Below are 23,397 nucleotides of genomic sequence, written 5' to 3'. Positions count from 1 at the left end.
ATTAGGAGACCAGTAGGAATCCCAACTGGGACCATTTGGAGACCAGTGGAAAACAAGTAGGAATCCCCAATTGAAGCATAGCATTGGTTACATTACATGGTTGACATTGTTTTGATCAGTTGAAATTATACTACCTCAATGCACTTCCAACACAGTACTCTTCACAAAATCTGCCAGCCCTTGTTTGTTTTTTGTTTTTACTTTGAAAGAGCATGCTGGTCTGCAAAGAAGACACGAAAATGACAAGAGCTGGCATGAAGTTCGCTTCCAACACAATTAACCATTTTCTTGAGGTTCAGCCACTTCTCTCGCAAACATCTGTTAACAAAAGACATCACAATCCTGTTGGTTCATCTTTATCATATTTAACACTTAACAGTGTATCCTTTTATTATCTGTCAGAATATCATACATCATAATATAGTGATTACAATTACATGAACGTTTAACAGCTTAAATAAAAAAGGATTTAATTTTTTTTTTTTTACACATTTCAACAACAAAAGAAGACACAAAAAAAACTGTTAAATTGTCTAATTATTGTCTAAAAGTTAACAGAGAGAAATCAATCTTGAAAATTTGGAGTAGATGTTTAAAAGAGTAGGTTTGGCAATTTACAAGTTTTCTTACGGTAAGTATCATGAGTAGAAACAATGAGTATGCATTTTTGATGAGAAATTTCTTTTGTAATTTTCCACCATAGAGAATAAGTTCATTTGTACAAATTTAAGTACTTTATTCATGCATTTCAATTTGGAGAATAATTCACAAATGATAACTCAAAGCATGATTTTTACCTGTAGATTGTCAAAGTATATGTAAAGGATTGATATAAAGTTGCAGCAATTGGAAATTAAATATTGTGTACTACATAATATAAGCCTACTACATTCACAAGCAAAAGAAAATCATTCATGGCCTTATTATTTTGACAAGTGATATTATGGTAACTAAAGAGTGTGCTGTTCATCAATAAATGTAACTTGATAGTACAGTGTATTATGACAAATTTCAATTTTCCTCCTGACATTTGATAAACAAATGAAATATGGTCCATATTTTAAAAGGTTTGAATTTAGAAATGAAATAGATTTCATAATTACGAAAAATAAATAGGGTGCGTAATTCTGGAATCGAAAAAGGGGCGTTAATAACGATATTAAAATAGGGTTAATATTTCCGCAAATGAAATGGTATTATTTTGAATATAAAATAGGATTCATTATATTGACGGTTCGTAATTCCAAAAAGGATAAAGGGTTCTATTTGCATTTTCAGAATAATAAACTTTTGGAAGTATATTGAGCCCTATTTAATTTTCGAAATTATGAACCATATTCCATTTTTGGAATTATGAATCCTAGTTCATTTTCAGAATTAAGAACCCTACTTCATTTGTAGAATTATGAATCCTTGAACATATAAAATTATGAACCCTCAGAAAACGACATAACAGTTCAAAGATTTCCCATTCATATGAATACATGTAGGCCATTGTTGTATTGTAATTATCAAATTTAATGAATAGGTCCTCGTTAAGTGCCTCATTACCAATTATTAAATTCACCTTTTACCAATAAATGTATTTAAATAGTCAGAATGCAAATTGAATACATTATGTGTTGCCCTACCTAACAACACATGTTTGCATTTCGCATTCTGACTATCGAAATACAATTATTCTTAACAGGTGAACGAAATAATTTGTTCCGCGGCACTTTGATTTGGTTTTATAACGAAAATTGCCTCATCACATTATGTTACATAGGGCTTACCCTTTACACTTTTTAAAGAGAAATCCAACCTTAACAGACAACTATACTTTTAAAAAATACCACATTAAATCTGACACAAAATAAGGTGGTTATGGATTGTTGAAAGCTGTGATCACTAAACCTATGGGCATTTTAAATTGGCTGAATCGGTAATGTACGTCACTATGATGAGCTGCAGGACTACTTTCCCATTTATTTCAAGACACAATTTTTTTAATTTTTTGGCGGTTCACGTGCCATACCTTAACAAGTCTTAAGTGCTTAAGATTGGAATAGATTTGTATTGCATTTACCTCACTCAATTTTTCTCTATTACCAATTTATATAATTTGCCACAGGTTTTAGGAATTGACATTTCGATACGAAGGGGGTGGGGGTGAGCACGAGACTGATCTACTACATAAGCATTATGAAACAGGTCTACGTCATAAATAGTAATAACAAATATACGCAAATACCAAGATCTTTTACCCAAAGGGTAAAAATGTAGGCCTACATGTATGTTTGTAAACCCTGTAATTCATCAAAATGGCAAGTGACATGAATGGGCATTTCAGTTCTACAGCTAAGCTATTCAGGTTCGTGGCTATAACTCACTCCCCCCCCCCATCTCTCTCTCTCCCTCTCTCTGTATCTCTATAATGAAGGGGAAAGTAACCTCTGTGTGTGTAGACCTCATTTTGGAAATATTCCTCTTCAGCTGGGACTCATGGTTTAGATTTTGGGTGGAATCTCCTGTATAATGCAAGTGCTGCTTGATCCAGGGTACATGCACGCAAAGAATTCTAATGCATCAATAGAGCAAAAAGAAAGGAAAACAAGTTATGAAAAACGTTTATACATTTTAAAACTAGAACGTAAACAATGAATTAAATAATAAATTCTGTCTGAAAAGTACTAAATAAAATAATCTCTCATTGCTTACAAACAAAATATAAACATGCCTTTGCATTTTAAAAGTTTGTTGGCAATGCAAACATGATTCAGGATTTGTTTGTAAATAATTATCAATACAATTCTAGTTTGGTGATAAAAGAAGAATCAAAGCTCCATTGCTGAGGAGGGAAAAGAACACTGTTCGAAACTCACAAAATATGGTCGGTTATTGCAACATACCTGCAGGTTTTAGTGATCTGAAATTAATTGAATTATATATATATGAAACTCATTTTATTCGAATGAAATGAATAATTCTTGATGTCTAATTAATCAGTGTCATGATCATGGAAGAATGAAAAATATATGTACAGAAATAATACAAGTACACCTGCCCAATTACCGATAAAGGCTTCAACTGTGTCATGAGGCTGCTACGCTGCTGAATGCTGATCCAGAAGGTTGAGAGAAAGTAGCATTTTCTGCATGGTCTCACGTCAATATACTGTTGCCACAATGTGTTTGAATCCACTGTTTGGCGAAAGATGTCAACAGATGCCTACAATTAATAAGAAAATAAATAAAGTTAAAACAAATTGAACGGTTGACGCACGTGCAACACACATGCATGTAGGCCTACTTTAATCTTCTTACTTCGTACAGCCTGTGGGTAAAGAATTTTGTTTACCATTTACGGTTCTAGCCGTTTATTTCCAGATAAGGGCTTCTGTATATATTGTGCGAACACACCATAAATAGATTAAAGCCCCCTCCCCCGCTTGTCTCGAAATTAGGGTGCGTTGAGAACGAGTACCGCCTTAACACACCCTTTCGGGATAAGCACGGGGGTGAGTTATAGCCACGAACCAGAACAGCTGAATGTAAGGTGCGTTGACTAGTGCGTTGGGTGCGAAAGGGTGCGTTGACTAGTGTTTTAAATCAGTAGTTTAAAACAGAATTTAAGGAATATAAATCTTAAGTCGTTGAAATACATGTAATCAAAATTTTAAAAAGACGAGAAAATTATATAAAATTAAAACTACTGTAGTCTTGCAGATCAGGCGTTTATGCTTCTCATGCAGCACTTTATTTATTTTAAAAAAGAATTAAGCACTCAATTCTCAAAATTGACATGGTTTACAGCAGAGTTAAAGTGACTCGGTAATTACATTGCCTCAGATTCTGAAACAAAATCCTGGATTAAGCTCATGCTGCAATCATAATTATAGACTCTAGGCCTAAACCTTTAGGTCAGTAAAAAATCCCATGACGTTTAATACAAGCCAATCGCCTGTCTGATTATCAAGATTATGATTGGAATTCGAAATTTCAAAAAACCGTTTTCCCCAACGGTTTTATAACACTACAGTCTATTGGGAAAAATGAGTATGGTAAAACCGGTCACTCAAAAGTCAAAGATTTTTACTTTTTGAGGCACTTCATCATTCATGATCATTTTGAAGCGAAATTTTTCAGGGCTTCAATATTACACCATATCACTGACACTGCATGATACGTAGGGCCATGCATCTCAGATTTAACATTGTTAAACGATGCCTTTAAAGCCATGTGTAGGTGAATGCACAAACTTTGCTTTGAATGATGATTCCATCAAGATCTAACATGAAAATAGATAGATGGGACAATACAATACATTTCTCATCTTGGCGGCAGGCGTTGAAAGCACTCCTACTTCTACTAGTTCACAATCATACATTACTACGTTTCAAAACAGAAAACAGTTACTGCACATATTGCAAATAAATTAGGTAAATCTAAAACTTACCCATATTGAAGAATAGCAGGGGAAAACAAAGTAATAAAAGGATTTGTCTCTGCTCTGGCTCCTGTAGCTGTTGATAGGAATGGCTGTCTTGCTGTCTTGTGTGTGTCTCATACGGCATGCATGGCAGCTGGCTGGTTGTACGCACACACTGCATGCCTTGACACACAGTACAGTGCTATAGTGTAGCACAGAGGGATGCCATGCTGTATGTACCCGTTCAAAAAAGGCGGGAGTCGCATTTGCATTTGGGGGTTTTGGGGCTCGTAGTCTTGATCAATATTGCAGACCTTATAGGGCATGTCAAGATGTTGCACAATCTGTAAAATAAAACTATTAATATAATGACTAATGCAATTCGAGAGTTTTTCACCCCTAGCTGTTTTGGGCTTAAATAAAAAAAAAAGAAGTTAGATTGATCAAGAGGCGGTGCTAGAATGATCATATACTGGTTTCTAATATTAATTTTGTTTCAACTGGTTTCAGAACCACTGAGCTCGATATATATCTGCTGGTTTGTAAAGGTTTCTAATGGTTTGACTTAGAATGTGCACCCATGTTAAAACCATTAGATCTATTGGATTCTACTGGTCTTCAAAACCATTAGGCTCTATTGGTTTGTTAAAGTTTCTAATGGTTTGACTTAGAATGTTTACACCCATGTTAAAACCATTAGATCTATTGGATTCTACTGGTCTTCAAAACCATTAGGCTCTAAAATACTTGTTTGTAAAGGTTTATATAATGGTTTGACTTAGGATTTTTTCACCCATGTTCAAACCATTAGATCTTCCTGGTTTCTATTGGTTTCTACGGGTCTTCAAAACCATTAGGCTCTACTGGTTTGCAAAGGTTTCTAATGGTTTGACTTAGGATTTTTTTCACCCATGTTCAAACCATTAGATCTTAATGGTTTCTATTGGTTTCTACGGGTCTTCAAAACCATTAGGCTCTACTGGTTTGTTAAGGTTTCTAATGGTTTGACTTAGGATTTTTTCACTCATGTTCAAACCATTAGATCTTAATGGTTTCTATTGGTTTCTACTGGTCTTCAAAACAATTAGGCTCTACTGGTTTGTTAAGGTTTCTAATGGTTTGACTTAGGATTTTTACACCCATATTCAAACCATTAGATCTTCCTGGTTTCTATTGGTTTCTACAGGTCTTCAAAACCATTAGGCTCTACTGGTTTGTAAAGGTTTCTAATGGTTTGACTTAGGATTTTTACACCCATGTTCAAACCATTAGATCTTCCTGGTTTCTATTGGTTTCTACGGGTCTTCAATACCATTAGGCTCTACTGGTTTGTAAAGGTTTCTAATGGTTTGACTTAGGATTTTTTCACTCATGTTCAAACCATTAGATCTTAATGGTTTCTATTGGTTTCTACTGGTCTTCAAAACCATTAGGCTCTACTGGTTTGTTAAGGTTTCTAATGGTTTGACTTATGATTTTTTCACTCATGTTCAAACCATTAGATCTTAATGGTTTCTATTGGTTTCAACTGGTTTTTAAAACCATTAGGCTCTACTGGTTTGTTAAGGATTCTAATGGTTTGACTTAGGATTTTTACACCCATGTTCAAACCATTAGATCTTACTGGTTTCTATTGGTTTCTACTGGTCTTCAAACCATTAGAGTCTACTGGTTTGTAAAGGTTTATACTGGTTTTACTTCACAGTTCCTCCTGAAACCATTATGACTCTACTGGTTTCTGGAAAACCAGTATAACCATTAGAATGTCTCTACTGGTTTCTACTGGTTTCTACTGGAATTTCGACCTGGGCTCCTTTTTTTTTTAGGGAAGTTCTAAATTAGTCTTGTTCATTAAATGCCTTTGGAATTTAAACTTTTCATTTTTTTTTGGCCTGCAAATGGGACATAGTACCTTTAAGTTAGATAAAACATGGATAATTCTCGGTTTCGTTTTTTCTGGGACGCACTGTAAATACAAAGCCTTACTATGGGCTTAGGAAGATCTTTAGGATTGGGGCCGAAGGCCAGCTCAGCGAGGCACACCGGGTATCTTCTCTTCTCGATCTGTATCAATAATTGGGGGGCCCGGGGTGGGACTCAGATACTTCCCCCCCCCCCCCACCCTTCCCCCCCCCCCCCCCCACCCCCCCCCCCCGCGCGCCCCACGGCTCCTAACCTTAGCCTACTAAAGAAGCCATAGATGATCATGGACACGGCCTCCACACGGTACGTTACGTACAAAGAACTACGACCACATCTGCATAGAATAAAATAATGATGCAGCTGGCTAAATTCGGCCGAGACAAAATTATCGCCGCGCGCGCGCGCGCCACGCCTTCTCGCTCGCATGTAGATACGTACATTATGGGCGGTTGCATGGGCGTCTTTCAAGCCCATCTGCACCCTCTGGCTCGCGAATTTTTCAAATCGCTCACCGTGACAATTGAAGACCATTGAAATTGCTTGATCAACACAAGAATAACAAGTGCTGCATGGACACCAGTATATTAACAACATACAGACATGTATTGGCCATCTAGCGATCTAAAAAATTTAAGGGACTCAATAATTCTGGTATGTGCATGAGACAACATGGTGCATATGTACAATTAATATTAATCTGAAAGGTTTTAGTGTAAACAAGTGGGAAAAACTTATTTATTCATCTGTCAAAAAAAAAGAAGTCGGCAGTAAAGGAGTAGTCTTATACTTTCTAGTTTGTAATTTTTGAACCAAACAGATAATAAAGCCACGTTCGTCTATAGATCTAGGCCTATAGAGAGCTATCTCTCTCTCTCTCTCTCAGAGCGTCGATCTGTGGAAGTGTAGACGACACATAGAGATCTCTACGATACGAGACCATGCATGGACTTACTAGACATGAGACGACATTAACAAATGTTTGGCTACTTTCGAACCCAATGAGTGCGACTTTCAAGCATATTGGGCGGGCTCGGGCGTCATTCATGTACATGGTAGCTCGGGAACGTCGTGCGTCGCGTCTTTTTCCGCGGTTTAAGCGATGGCCCGCCATTTTATTCTCGAAAGTTGCCTGCACTACATCGTCGGCAAGATCATCGGAACGCTGAACTTTTCCTGGTAACCTTATTAATCGTGAAAAAAACGCACATTATTTAACGTTCGTACGTCGGGTCACACAGCCAGTGTCTTCCACGGCTTGTTTTGTTTGGTAAGTTGAACAATGAACATGGTGAATTGGCGCAGGTTTCGTGGAATAGGTCGACTGAGCTGACTTGACTGGCTAGGCGAGCAGAGCGCAAGGGGTCCAACGAAACCCAGCTTAGCTGGCGCTGGCTTCAGTGGCGGGCTAGCTCGACTCACAGTGCAGTGCGTGGAAAGCAGTTGATATAAATCTAGATCTAGACCTAGGTCTTGTTCAGAAATGTATCCAAATTTGACCCTAATAAAAACAGGCGCTTGCAGGCGCGGATCCAGGATTTCTTAGTGGGGGGGGGGGGGGGGGGGGGGGGGGCCAAATTTAAAATTATGCGAGCCAAATATTGGTAGACCCTATGGGTAATGGTGACCAGCAGTGATGTAATGCAGGGGGGGGGGGGGGGGTGCAGGAAAGGGTGATTTTTCCCCTCCCTCCTTCGCGAAACGCAGAAACTTTGAAGTTTCATTAAATCATTAAAGAAATGACGATTCGTTGTACAGTTCTCGACTCTTAATCCTCGTCTGAAATCAGTTTTCCCCCTCCTGTGCATAATGCGGAAGCTCTTAGTCTTACGTTTCATTAAATTAGAGAAACAAGACGATTCGTTGTACAGTTCTCAACTCTTAATTCTCGTCTGAATTCAGTCCCACCCCCCTCCTGTGCGAAGCGTGGAAGCTTTTATGCTTTTTAATATTAAATCATCAGAAAAACAAAACGATTTGTTGTAACGTTCTCAAAAATAATCCTTGTCTGAATTCAGTCCCACCCCACCCCCTCCAACTCGAAGAGAGAAAGCTTTTACGCTTTATAAAATCTTTAGAGAAACAAGATGATTCGTTGTACAGTTCTCGACTCTTAATTCTCGTCTGAATTCAGGTCCCCCCCCCCCCTCCTGCGCGAAGCGTGAAAGCTTTTGCGTTTCATTTTTAAATCATTAGAGAAAGAAAACGATACGTTGTACCGTTCTCTACTCTTAATCCTTGTCTGGATTTCAAAGATGTTCCTTGTCTGCTCCTTATTCTTCCTACGTTCTCTTCCTTTTCTCCTTTTTTTTTTTTTATTTTAGGGGGGGGGGGGGTCCGGCAATTTTTTTTTGAGCAACCCCACCACCGTCCTCCCTGGCTACGCGCCTGCGGTCAAATAAATACATTTGATACTTTATCCGACCCCAGAAGCTCGGGGGTTTAAGGCAATAAATTACGGTCAGATAAGGTAAGCATTCAGCGGCCACCTGGGCTTCTAAGGCCCCCCCCCCCCCCCCTTATGATCTCGGCAGTGAAACGACCTATCGCCGCAAAAATTTGCATGCATGTCAAGTCAAGTGTATAGAATACTATGGTAATTTCAATTTTTTTGAAAAATTCACTCATTTGCATAATTTATGGTAATTTATGCAAATACGGTAATAACATTCACATTTTTATCCATAAATCATATATTCTTCATATTTTAACATTAATTTTCACTACATAGACTATATTATTTAGACCATTTTGGATAATAATACAGCCCAAAAAATTGGGAAAAGAACCAGGTTATTCCTTATGTTATCGATTGTTTTGATAATTTCTTATGTAGGCCTATTTCTTTGTTTTTTAACTAATGTATTTTTTGTTTTTGTTGTTTTATTTATTTTCCAACTATAATTCAACTATTTGACCCCAAAATAAATACCTAAACTAGAAACAAGACCAAATATTAATGTTTTATCTCTTTATTTGAAAAATGAGATTTCATATGTTTTGTACACAAATCACAAAAATGAGCGATTTTCGGGCTGACATGCAAAGACAAAAGGACACGTGACTTTGTAATGGTAGGTCGATTTTTGAAAAATTTCTTTCAAAAGATGCGCAAGACTCGAAAGAAAAAAGTCATAAAATTTCAGTGCAAGATTTTCTTGCGTTAAAAAATTATCACAAAAATGTAGAGGGGGGGGGGGCTTCTAAAGCCCCCCCCCCCCCCCCCCCCCCCCCCCCCCCCCCCCCCCCCCCCGGTCTAGATAGGGTAAAGTACTGATTTTGAGTGAAATCAGTGGTGTTTGAAATGTGGAGAATCAATTGTGGTCGTCCTAAACAGTTTTAACACACGGCCAGGATAGTAATGCAGCTATGTGTGATAATTTTTGGTATCTGAAGCCCCTTTCACACCGGGCCATACAGAGAGTTGCGTATCGACTACGCCGACATGTCTATTTTTTGCGTACTTTCGGCGTAGACACTTGATGCAGAAAGTACGCTTTTTTATCACAAATTTTTCAAGCTCTGAACACAGAAAGATGTATATGGGACTATTCGACACGTGCGCGATATCTATCAGGTCCAAATAGAATATATCGATTAGTAGGCGGTTTCTCGGCAAAATTTGTATCATCACGTATTAGTCAAAACATATTCTTTCAAATGATCGGAGGGTGTTTGCTTGCCCAAATCTCCCCTCCCGCCCGCCCTTGGTCGCTGCCGGGCGGTCTCGCGGACGGACAGCGTTTTAATCTGCATCCTGGGCCACGTCCCCGTGCAATGCGCAGTTTCGGGGTTCCGGGGAGGACGGGCTGACGAGAGCACGGCGGGCGCGGTAGATTGCAAACCCGCGAGAGCGAGGCGGCAAGGCTTGCACCCGCCCTCCGTCCAATCGAAGAGAGACAGAGAGAGACACACGGCAGACGAGAATCCACTCGCTGTGACGGGCGTAGTAGATACACGGTCTAACGGTTGCAGCTTACCCCGTGTTGGAATCTTGCTATATGATATGCAGCACAGGCAGGCCAGAGAAGTACACAGCAAATGACGATCTACTCACGTGATGGCTGTAGTAAATACACGATGCAAGGGGTTGGGCGTATACAGAGCTGCCAACCATTCTGTTTTTGCCGGAATTACTCCGTTTTTCCCTCCAAATTACGGTATTACGTTTTTCTTCATAAAATACGTTTTTTAATAAAAAATAAAAAAAATTAATAATTTTTTGTTTTGTTTGTTTTTTTGTACATACCGCGCATCAAAAACTGCCCTAAAATGGTGATTTGATCACAAATTCAATAGAAAACTAATTTTTAAACATACTTGAAGAGAAAAATATTCTCTAAAAAAAAAAGAAATACCGATAATACCAAAATAACCACCAAAAAAAATTACTTGCTTGTATGGAAAAAACAGCATGATGAATGAACATTTCTGCATTAGAAGTGTGTCCGCGTGGTGGTTGTAAGTTTCGTTTTTATGTATTCCTTTTTTTGCCATCATGATTCCTTTTTTTGGTCGCACAAGGTTGGCAGCTCTGCGTACACTGTGTTAGGCGTCTTGCTATATGCACTTCAGCAGGCCATGAGTGTACGTGATGATGTATGCGACATGCGTCAAAAATAAAATCCTTTGCATGATCTACCGTAGATCAACGTGAAGCCACAAAACTGTCTGTAGATGTGATTCTAGGCATTTTTCTCATGAGAGTTTCGGACCCAGTGTATAAAACCCATTTGCATCCCGTCTACGTCTTAACACAGAGATTAGAGGTAAGCATAATTATATTAATGAATTCCTATCCACCTAATTTAGTAATTTACCCATAAAATCTATATAAATCGCAGTTCTTTGAAAGGGACCAGCGTGCTGTTCATGTGCCCAGGCACACATAGGTACATTACTATCCTGGCTATGTATTATTAGCTGTGCTATTGATTCTCAACATTTCAAACACCACTGTATATAAAACAACTGATTTCACTCAAAATCGGTACTTGAGTGACGATTGATGACACCTAAATAGCAGTAAAATACAATTTTTTCTATCTTTGTAGTTACTTGATTGACGATTCTGAGATTCTGGAATCAGTAGTCAGAATGATTTATGTACCGTCGCGTTGTTATACCGTATTAATTCTGGTAGTTAACGATTATGTCCTGATGCAGTGCTGCAGACCATTGATCAACTTATGCATACACTTCCACTTTTTCAAAATATGTACTGCTTATAGTTTGTCATCAAAATTAAATGGTCATAATTTATGGACGAGACAACACGCGTCAGTGGCAATTCTGAATTATGAGCTTGCGTTATGAGGTTCGGTTGACAGTTTCTATGTCAACGTACATGGGTTGTATACTTTTAAATCACCTTTGTTTTTGTGTCATTGTAATGGCCATAATCAGACGTTCAATTTAAGAATAAGCTTGAATATTATTAACGGATTTATTTATTCAATCGGAAGGAATATCTGTGTTCTTGCGTTTGACACTTGCGCCAGAATTTAGCAATTCTTATCATATGCACGTTGCGTGCCCCTTTATTTATTAGAGTCTGCGCGGTCACAGAAACACTGCGCTTTTCGCTTGCATATCACTGTTGCGACGAATTCTGGTGTGGTGCTGTTAAATTCTGGTGTAGCGAAATTGTTACGGAAAACCCCTGTAAAATACAAATACTAACACACGACTAGGAATTGCGTCCACTTGGGACATTGTCAGTATTTCCAGCACTAACTTATAAGTGAATTGTATTTCCAAATATAGCAGACATTAGTGGGGATCACCTAACTAACAAAAAATGATATGTATGTTTATATCACCAAAACTGTGAAAGAGTATAATTCTACTAATAAGGTTACAGTATTCAGGATAATGATTTGCATTTTTTTATTAAAGAAAATCAATATTTTAAATTAAAATGTAATATTTAAATTTAAATTAGTTAAGTCTTTATTTGATATTTATTAGCTTATTTCATGATGAAATCAATTATAAATACAATTTTTAAAATGTCAATCTTTATCAGTGCCACAGAGTTCTACGACTAATGTATGATGAACCCATCGCATGTACCACCTGTAGCAGCGCCCATGGATGTGTGGCTGAGATGAATCCCTCCCAAGTACCATCTCTATCAGTATCAGCGCCCCAAGGAAGTGAAAGTATCAAAGTGAGAGCAATGCAGGTTGTTTTTAAATATTTAAGTTTTATTATGTATTTAATGAATAATAATAATGGTTGGTAGTAATGAAAGTGTCTTCCATAGCGCAACAAAAAATCACTTCAATTATTAGTAAATAATAACAAATATATTTGAGGTTAATAGTTTATTTGTTCTGTCATCATTATGTTCCCTTAAAGATAAACTCCAGTACTGGTAAAAAAAAAAAAAATAATTCTCACAGAATCAAACGAAACTTGCACTGAATGTTCAAGATTACAAATAAATGACATGTAATGTGCCAAACAATTTTGGAAGAAAATGTATACTGGCTGAGTAATGAGCATGGAAAGACAAGGAAATTAAGGTAGTACTAGCCCCGACACCATGTGTGTTGTCCCATATATAGCTTTCTATGTGAGTGCTTGTTACTTTACCAAGACTAGGTCAAATTTATTATGATTTTGATGACTCCAGAACCTTGCAGTGCACACCAATACTTACATGCTACATGATCAACTGTTTCTGATCCTTCCCACACCATTTCTTTCACAATGCAATCGCATTACCAGTACTAAAGTTTAGCTTTAAGCTGGACAATACAGTCTCATAAAATGCAATTAAAGTGCACATATAGAGGATCCCTGATAACTTTGCAGAAAAAATATGAATGTTGTTTTCATGCATGGGAGGTTGATATGTCCCATTATCTCATTGTTTTTACAGAAAAAAAAGAGGAGGAAGTATCTGACAACTCCAGGGCAAAGGAAGAGGAAGATGAAGCACGTAACAAATGTGGGTGTGTCTCAATGTTGGTGTTTGAGTGAATATGTGTGTCTCCGTCTGTTTAAAGGCTTTGCCGCGGGGCGGGGTGTGTTTTTTGTAAATTGTGTAAGCAGGGAGTGAGGGGGGGAGGGCATCATCTAAAATAGCTTAAACTACAGTTTGAAAGAATACACATTGTTCTCTTTATGGTACAAACACTAAATTTAGAGGTCATTGTGCAGTTTGTGATACAAGAACATAATTTGGCACAAAGACCAATAATGTGTCACAAATTGTTCATTTTGTGATACAAGCAAAAAAATAGCCAAGTACCGTATATCTCCGTGTATGAGACGCTCACCTGTGTATAAGACCCCAATTTTTGTGGCAGCCCAAAAACCAAAACAAAAAGGTAATAGCTTGATGGGACCTGTGACACAAATTGTTAATTTTTATATACAAGCAACATATAACTCTAATTATAGCTTGAAAAGACACAAATTTTTTGTTTCATGATACAAGCACTACATTTAAACAAACATGCAAGAAAGGGTACAAACTGTACTGTTTCTGATACTAGCCCAAATATTGAACGGCTGAAAAGGCTGAAAAGTTTGATGCCACGGACAAACGCAATATGGCTGCCACAGCAAAGAGCGCCGTCCGTTTTGCTAGTCCCTTTACTAATGTTTCAGCCTTCATCGCTTGGTCATTTTTAAAAGCAAACCAAAATCAGTGAGCTTATCATATTTAGCAGTTTCCAGCTCCGCCCTTTGCTCGCAACGCAAAATTACATTAAAATTTTGTTACAGGATTCACTTTCTCTGCTCGCAATGTTACACCATGTTTTGTATTGTTTACCTGTAGTTTCATGACCCAGTGCAACCATTCTAGCCTGCTCCTGTTAATAAATGTGTCTCTCATTCTCAATCTCATGACATGAATAAAGACATCACAATGACAATAAAAATCAACTCTGGAGCTGGCGTGGAATCCTTTTATTTTAGTCCCTTTTAAGCATATTTCCCAATTGATTTTAATAATGTTGTTCTTTTAATTTCTTTCAGATGCGGGAGCGACGCAGAAACTTGCAATTCTCCCTCACAACAAAAAATCCATCAATTCACATCGCATCACCTGAGGATGAAGCACATCTCAATCAAACAGAGGGGTCTGGCCCAAGCACCGAACCAATCCACCATGCAAACCACATTGCATCACAGGAGGCTGCACCTGAGGATGCAGCACATCTTATTCAATCAGAGAAAATCATCGTGACTGACAGTTCAGTTGCAAGCTGCCGTGAGTCAACACACGTACTATACAGTGCGTCCCAGAAAAAAAGAAACCGAGAATTATCAATGTTTTATTATAACTTAATCACAATTAATATTGATAAATGACACATGTTTGGAAAGCATGTGTAGACGAAAGACTTCATGCATGGCTGATTGTCAACGAAACGGAGTTAAGTCTTTTGTTAATTCCGTTGGTTGCTACGGCAGGCAGCCAGTGAAAACGAATTTGTTTAATGAAATTATGGAAATGCAAGCACCACTTTAAACAAACAGAACTTTGTTATTCCTAGCTCATTTTTCCTAACTAAGGTGTCATATGAAAGGGCACAAACTCAACTGTCTAGAAATGTGATTTTCTCTTTGAAATTCAGATATCGTCGGCCAAATGACTTGTTGGTTTCCTCTCTTCAAATTCATTTTAATCACTCATGCGTGAAGTATGCATTATATGAGTTTCGTCAAATGAAAGAGGAGGATCTAAGCTGTCCAAACATGTGTCATTTATCAATTATAATTGTGACCAAGTTATAATAAAACATCGATAAATCTCGGTTTCGTTTTTTCTGGGACGCACTGTACATGTACAGTGTAGTGTAGCTGCTGTCGGAATTTGACTGTGCTGTGTGTGAGCTAATAGAGTCGAAGAGACTATGGAGGGCCAAGCATGCCAATATTCGTACAGCTATACGATTATATGTCTATCCATCCATTGAAGTATCAGTGAACACAAAAGTGGCATGCCGAAGTACCATAAAATCGTTTGGGGGGAGGGGGGGGGGGGAGAAAAAAATAATCTGCATCGCCATGCACCACTCTTACATGTTACATGCAGGCCCTGCGAAACATTTTTTTTCAAAGTGGAGGGAGGGGGTGGGGGGATCAGGTTGATCGTAACAAGCGAAGCGAGTTGAGTGTAAATAGTCCACCGGTTCCAACTGTCACTTCAGTACCAATTTGAGTTAAATCAGTTGAGTTTTGTACAAAATTTGGTGTTTAAAATGTTGAGAATCAATTGAGGTTGTGTAAACAGATTTTAATACAGGGCCAGGATAGTAATGCAGCTATATGTTATTACTGTCGGTATCTGAAGCCCCGTTCACACCGGGCCATACGTAGAGTGACGTGGTGCCTATGGACAGGGTATGTAACCATACGCCATCGTACGCCAGCCTATGCATAACCTACGCAAGGACTACGTTGAAGCAACGTTTTTTCATTTATACGCAGCCCTGCTTAGTTGGTACGCCACACTATGCAACCCTATGCAGATCCAGTGTAAAAGGGGCTTAAAGAATAACTAGCATTGGATCGGGCACTTATGGTGTCAGTCTATATACAGTCTATATACACCCCCCCCCCCCCCCCTCTAGAATCCCGCAGATTTCCGCGGGTCCTGCTAGTAATTTGTAAAACAATATATCAGGAATAGTTACACAAATGAGAGGCAAGTTAGTATACTTTCTAACAAAACTGACAAATTTGATTAAAAAACAGATTAATTTTGAGAGGATTTTGATTGTTAAAGTATTATTTCATTGAATTTCCCAAATAATTTTCAGTCATTATATATTGCTTTAAAAAAAAAATTATTTTCTGTATATACAGTATTATTATTTTCAATATGCAGTAAGGTAATCAGTAATTCAGTAATCGCTTATTATGGTTGATATTCATTACCGTATGTATACATGTTTCTTATTCTGAATTATTATATGATATTCATTTGTACATGTATTCAAATATGTTATTCAGAGATTAATTTTCAATGAAAATGGCCTGTCGGAGGATCCAAAAAATTAGGGAAAAAAATAAGTTTGCAGTAAAAATCTCTTTTGCAGCCTTGTACATGTAGTTCTTGTTTGATTGCTGTATGTGATTACATGTATATTACAAACATTTCGAAAAATTGGACTGTATTAAAGCTACATGTACTATTCTATGTGACTATTGTGCATTTTCATATCTCCATTTTCTCAATCTTTGTACTTGTACTTCTTCTTGTATTACTGAAATTAATAGAAACAAATTGTAACATATAGATAATTCCTTATCTAACTTAACAGGAAATTTAGTGACAAAGTAATTGTAAGTCACTGTTTCCATTGTTGGTAACAGATTTATGAAATATTGTCCTACCTTACCAGTAACACACACAATAATGGTCACCCTTCCGTCAATATTACATGATGGGGGTTAGATGTCGGGATGCTGAACAAAATAAGCTATCGCTTTTGCCTTTGGTTTTATTGAATGAAAACTACGCATCACATCAAGTAGCACTAAACGTCATCATTTGTCCTTTATAATATTGTCTGACACAAAGTCTTAAAATGTTTATGAAATAGAGCTAAACTTCTTCAAATTCCTGTTTTAAAATCAAGTATCCAGATAACATTAATGTATTTACATTTAAGTTGAGTGACCTTATATTTGAGGAGATAAAAAATTTAATTCTCCTTTTTGTCTTGCTACAGATCGTGCAACAGAAGGGCCGGTGAACATGGTTTCCATTTTGAAACCACAAGCAGCAGGCGTCTCTGCCGAGCCTCTCATCAACCTAATCTGTGCAGACGAAGAGCTGTCTGAGAGTCAGCAAAAGGTCTACGCAGAATGGGATAAACAAGTGAAGGAGTACGATGACCTTATGAAGAAGCACAAAGAGGAAGAAGAAAAATACCAGAAAGCTGTCAAAGCTGTTGACACTAGAGTCGGCTTGAAGGATTCCGAGCACCAAGTTGCAAACGGTCCCACCAAGTTTCTGAGAGCAGTACCTACTTCAACCTCCACAGTGTCTAATCAAAGTAAATCGGTTGTGAATAACAGCTTCCGCGGAAGAGTTATACCAAGTGTATCAACGGTTCCGAATCCATTACTTCAGAGGACCAACACTCTCCAGACTGCAAGAACCCCTGTGAATGGAAGGCAACAGCTAGCATATGGGGGAAACCAACTCACAGGTAGACAGCAGATCACAACAACAACATCATCTGGGATCAAGATGACGTTGAGTGCATCACAGCAAACAAACAGACTGCCAGGTGTCATGCGTCCAGGTTCATATGTGATACATAATGGCATTGCTCAAGCAACAACCAAAGTTGTTCAACCTGGGGTGACTGTGAATAATCAGCAGCGGGTTGTTAACATTCCTACCGATAGCCTCCAAACTTACATGAAACAGTCAATTCAGAATGTTTCAGCTCCTATTCAACGTCAACCTGCCACACAGAATGTCTCAAGAGGGGTCAAAAGACCAGCTGAAGTCACTCTCACTGCTCTGACTGCTGAAACCAAACGCCCAAAGCGACAGTGGATTCCAAGGATCTACTTGTATTTTATCCTATGAAGAAAGGAAACTTGGTGCAAACTGAGGATGCTTCAAAGCGCTTCAAGATCAAGTGTTTCCATTGCGAGGAAACTATGGCTAGCAATGTGCAGTATGCTACACATGTCAAGAAGATTGCAGAGAACTTGTGGGCAAACAAGACATCGCTTGCTTCTATGGTTGTGTGCCCCAAGTGCTTCAAACGTTTCCGTACCCCATTTGAAATGCAGGAACACCTTGAACGCTCTCACATGAAGGGATCAATGTACCAATGTTTCACTTGTGACCTGTCCTTCAGTAACATTTCCATGCTGCTGAAGCATATGAACATGTTCCATAGTGTTGCACAGATGCCTTTTTGCTGCCGCATCTGTCAGTACCGTACCTCTGCCTACGCTGATATAATTGAGCACTTCTCTCTGAAACATGAAGGATACAAGGCTCTCATGTGTCCGTACTGCCTGAAGATGCTCCGTTGTAGCAAGACTTTTCTCCAACATTGTCAGAGACACATCCAGTTGGCAATGCGAGCAACAGGTTCCGGCGTATATCCTTGCAAGAATTGTAAGCTGTCCTTTTTGTCAACGATTGAACGCAACGAGCATCTAGATAAAGATCACAGGAAGTATGATTATAAAGACAGAGACGGGGTGCCAAGGTATGTGCGTGATACTCTGAAATCTCTTGAGATCATGGCTTCTGCTGGAGTCACCAACTTACCACCAACACATACAATCAGTCCAAAGAAAGTTGAAATCAAGTATGGCTTCACTCAGCAGGCTTCACTCAACAAGAAACTAGCTTGTATGGAGTGTGGTCTTCTCTTTCCAATTTTGGCAGTCATTTTACAATCCAGCTGCGTTGTGACAAGTGTCCCTATTCGTCGTACTGCCCCAGATCTGTCAGCAACCACATGATTCTCTTCCACAAGATAGGTCGGGATCCACCCAAACTTGGTATAGTTTCTAAAAAGAAGAATCACGATGGCACAATCACCCTGACATGTAAAACCTGCAACTACCAAACCAAAGCTCCTACTCATATGGCGCACCATCGTGCTAAGAAGTGTGTCAAGAGAACGCCTATGGAGTGGATATCCTACCTAAATGTACCCAACACCAAGAAGAATGAAAGGGGCGGTTCTAAGCTGGTAGATGTGATTGTTCTGGACTCTGATGAGGACTGATAATTGGTCAGGTATGCATGCATTTAGTCTTAAAGGCACATTGTCCTACTTGTAGCTACTTGCTTCCTCTATATAGAAAAACCTCCCCAATCGGTGCCTGTTGGTCCCCCATGATCCTTTTTTTTCTTATGTTAAATGAGAGCTGAGTTAATGAGATAGCCACCTGTCACAGTGACCTTGCTGGCTCGATGAGTGGTCTAATCCCTTCTTGCTGAAGTAGTAAAGCCTGCCTTTAAAAGTGAAACAAATTCATTGATTGGAAAATTTCAAGATAGCGCTAAAAGAAAGATACAAAAAAAATTCTTTGCCGGACCAAAGGTATAAAAAAAAAAAAAAATTATTTTTTAGAGCAGATGAATTGCGTAAGTGACACTCCATTTTCATTGTTACTTGATGAGAATTAAATCTCTGAATTTTTCATTACACCTCAAACAGATATTTCATTATGCCTCTGTTACGAATTTGTCGGAGGCATTATAATTTTGGGTTGTCCGTCCGCCCGTGCCTGTCAGTCCATACGTCCCGTTCTCGTGATCACGTTATCTCAAGAACCGATTGATAGATGCCCGCGAAACTTGGGTCATGTATGTATCTTGCAGAGCCAATGAACTGATCAGATTTTGGGAGTCAAGGGGTCATATGTATATGAAAAATAGCTTGTAACCACGATATTTTGAGAACCTTTTAACGGATTATACAATCAACCTTTAATTTTAAAAATTGCTTCTGAAGTATTGATACTATTTTCTGAATATTATATATTCATAATTGTTGGTTCTTATTTTAAATAATATCAAAATTCACATTTTTCATGATTCAACTGAAAAAATAACTCATATTAGTGCATCCACACAAAACTTATTACTATCAATATAACTTGGATGCTGGTGTTAGGAAATAATATTCTTAGGGGGAAATGGGAAATTTGTATTATCAATATAAAGAAAACAATTATTGGATAGTGAGGCAATGACGTCACAGACTCATGAGTGAGTTGCCAATTTGTTTTTCATGTCATTAAAAAATAATAACTTTCTTATTAGTCATCCGATTTTGCTCAATCTATCTTTGATTGGTTTGTCTGATTTTTCTGCTTCTATTATAAGTACCGTAAGTTATTTTTGGAATGGACTTGGCCTTTGAAGAGAAAAAAAGTGAAAAGTTTTTAATAACATAGTACATGAATTACATTTGGCTGAATCGTTGAATGTTCTGCATGTACATATATAATCTCCCCAAAATTCATCTCAGATCATCATTGTGCAATCTCAATTCTCAAATACATCTCTGGGCTGCATTTCAATTTTCAATCATTCCCTTAAAGCAGGTGGTATATCGTTTAATGATGCAGCGGTACAGAATTAATGTGGTACCACTGTGTGTGCTCTCTCTCTCTTTCTCTTCATGCATATCAGGTACACTGTACAGTTTGTTCTTGTGGGTTGACCTCTACAGGATGCTACATGATGCTGCTAGGTCGGTCTACATGTAACCTACAGATCAGGGGCCGGTTTCACAAAGCCTTTTTTCAATGACAAATGAAAAATATCAGTGACAAATCTGCTGATAACCAATCAGAAGCAAGGATTTCAGTAGCTTATAACAAAAACTGTCATTTGTCACTGATGACAAGTTTTGTGAAACGCCCTCCTGTGTTATTGATATGGCAAAGTAGCCTGTCACAGGTTTTGTCTCCTAATTGCCCATGTTCTTATATATTCCATTCATAAATTGCAAAGGATTGAACACATCCCTAGGTAAATTCAGTTATCAAAACTTATCTCTTTTTCGTTCACTTTGAAATAGTATGGTAATTATCATGGTACATGTATGTGCAACACATGACATCTTCTTGGTGAAATTCTGTAAAGAATGTTTGTTTTCATTTGCTCATCAGCGAGTCTTTATACACATGATTTGTTTCAGGATTGGGTATACAGTGTATGTCTGGGATTGGTATTGAAAATTGATGTTGTGTTGACGGCAATAATAGTTTCTCAGGCATTGAATTCTTTTAAATAATTATAATTATTATTATTAAGTATTTTGGTGTCACCTGTGCCTGGGAGGAAAAAAAGTGAACTGAATCACTGACCCTCTGTCTCTCCAAATATAAATGATTGGGGTTGTGCGGGTGGACCACTACACTGGGGTTTCCCCCTACTCTTATTCAAATAGTGCAGTGGGTTCTTAATGTGGAAAGGTAGTGACTCTCCTCTACATGGAGCCTCTCTTTAATGTCCTATCCGAGGGACAGAGTGTTACATAAATTAACATAGCATGTGTCTTTGAAATAGGGGAGGGGCACATTTACACACAACACAGGCTGCAGTCATTTACCTGGTTTAGACCTGAACCGATGACTTTTTGTTCAACATGGAGGCGCTTTTACTGACTGAGCTAACTTGCTTCCTTTGAGTTTTGTATACTTATGCCTTATCCTCAATGTTAAAGAAATGTGAAATTACATTTCATTATAAAATGCTAGACATTATTATGGCTAACCTCTCAATAGCTTAGATCATGCAAATATTTTAGAATTTGCTATTTCCTATGCTTTTCTTTGTGGTGTGGAAGTGTATATGGAATGGGGTAGGGGAAATAAATAAAGAAAACTAATAGGTAATTGAACAAGGTACATTTTAGCTAAAGCTATTAAAGTTAAAAAGTGCTACCAGCGAGTCAGAGACTTGACATTTTCTTTTTTTGGTTCATCGTATTAGCTTGTTCCATCATTTGAGTTATTTTGAGATATACATTGAGAGCTAGGGTATGCATTTGCTGTATTATTTAAGGTTATCTTGCTTAAGGGAGTACTGTATTGTTGGCACAAAAATTCTAGAATCCAAGGTCTTGGACATGTATTTATAAAATTTGGTAAAAGTATGATTTATCATAGAAAAATGTATAACAATCAGAGTTGATAGGTTTTAGGGAAGTTGAGTTGTCTTCATAAAAGGTGCATGAAAAATGTACACTGTAAATGTACTTACATGAAGATAAAATGTAAAGATACTAATAATTTTCCTATTTGAAGGATAACTGAATATGCCGTTGGTGCATCATTATATAATTGTAAATATGTGTAAACTAATTCATTCTTGGTATTGTTATTACTTACTTGGTCGGGGTGTAGGTAAAAATAAAAAATGCCAAGAGTAAATGTAAAAGAAGAAAAGAACCCCAAACAACATTACAGTTGAGGCATTTAGCTGCTTAAACGTGCATGTTTTGTAAGGAATTTATTTGTTTGTGGAGTATACTCCGATCTCTAATTTGTATTTGTTTTTAGGTTGTTGTTGTTATGGCCGACACTCTACATTTTTGCCTCTTCCATACATGTCAGATTTGAGAAGAAATGTTTTCTATTTGTACACATTCATGGAAGTTTTCTGTTTCCAAGCATTTGTAACATAGTGATTGTACCACCATATATGTAATGATTAACTCTGATTGTACATGTTCAAGTATTATGTATTATTATGTTTTTCATTTTCTTGCTGTATATGTAATGGAAACATTGTTTGATGTATGTACGTTTGTTTTAGATTGTCTTCTTCAGATATTTTGTTTAATGATATTTTGTTTATGATGCCAATTATTATTTACAATATATATAAGAGTTGAACTTAGCAGGAACCTGTTCCTTGATGAATTAAGCTTTTCCCCAACTTGAATTACAACCAATCAGAATTGTGTATTTGGGACCTGATTTAAACTTTGGGTTCATAATTTCATATATTGTAAAATATAAGCAAATGGCCCTACATGTAGGTGATTTTATTGGTTAGTTTGAGCTGGTGAACCAAAGAGAAAGACCAAAATGAACAATTCTTGCTTAATAGGCAACCTGTGTGAAAGGTGTTGATCATTCTTTACATGGATTACCAGTATATTGGTGTAATTCTTTTCTCTTTTATAGAAATAGTATCCATTCTTAATATGTGTGGTTATGTTTTGTGTTTACTAGCATCTTTTTATTTTAGAAACTGAATGCCTGTGTCTTCTTGGAGAAGTCATCACAGTAATTATAAGGCAGGATAAGAAGTACATGTACATGTATAATTGACCAGTAATACTCCATGACTCCTTAAAAAGTAAAGGAAACATTGTAAACATACTATTGCCTTAGTTGGTCAACTGATAATCTTTTGAAATGTGTTAAGACTATATAGTTGAACATGTAAGCTCTTGTTGAAAGGAGGAACATGTATATGTTAACTTTTTGTGTGCATGTTCTGAGAGTCATTGCTGTCTATAATTCATGTACCGTAATACTTCAAATTAGCATTTGACTTCCTGCAATAACCACTTGCCATTTCGCACATTT

At 37.6% G+C, this 23,397-nt stretch overlaps 1 protein-coding gene and 1 long non-coding RNA gene across 2 annotated transcripts; one reads left to right on the top strand and one right to left on the bottom strand.

Moving 5' to 3' along the window:
* Window positions 1–349: 349 nt before the first annotated feature.
* Window positions 350–4,733, bottom strand: LOC115919464. Its single transcript, XR_004061862.1, has 3 exons — window positions 4,438–4,733; window positions 3,055–3,210; window positions 350–2,560 (listed from the first exon to the last, which is right to left on the bottom strand). It is a non-coding gene; the product is annotated as an uncharacterized LOC115919464 (long non-coding RNA).
* Window positions 4,734–7,375: 2,642 nt separating this feature from the next.
* On the top strand, window positions 7,376–21,965 carry LOC115917969 (zinc finger protein 280B-like). The gene is given in 7 exon segments (XM_030973349.1): window positions 7,376–7,600; window positions 12,359–12,517; window positions 13,220–13,288; window positions 14,326–14,560; window positions 17,031–17,890; window positions 17,893–19,078; window positions 20,483–21,965. Coding segments are annotated over 5 exon segments (2,208 nt in total). The 5' UTR covers window positions 7,376–7,600; window positions 12,359–12,379; the 3' UTR covers window positions 18,799–19,078; window positions 20,483–21,965.
* The last annotated feature ends 1,432 nt before the right edge of the window (window positions 21,966–23,397 follow it).

The sequence above is a fragment of the Strongylocentrotus purpuratus genome, unplaced genomic scaffold (genome assembly GCF_000002235.5).
Source record: "Strongylocentrotus purpuratus isolate Spur 01 unplaced genomic scaffold, Spur_5.0 spur5_scaffold_6, whole genome shotgun sequence".
Classification (NCBI taxonomy): Eukaryota; Metazoa; Echinodermata; class Echinoidea; order Camarodonta; family Strongylocentrotidae; genus Strongylocentrotus; species Strongylocentrotus purpuratus.
The sequence above is the reverse complement of the archived record's forward strand: the minus strand, read 5'-3'. Positions and strand labels throughout refer to the sequence as shown.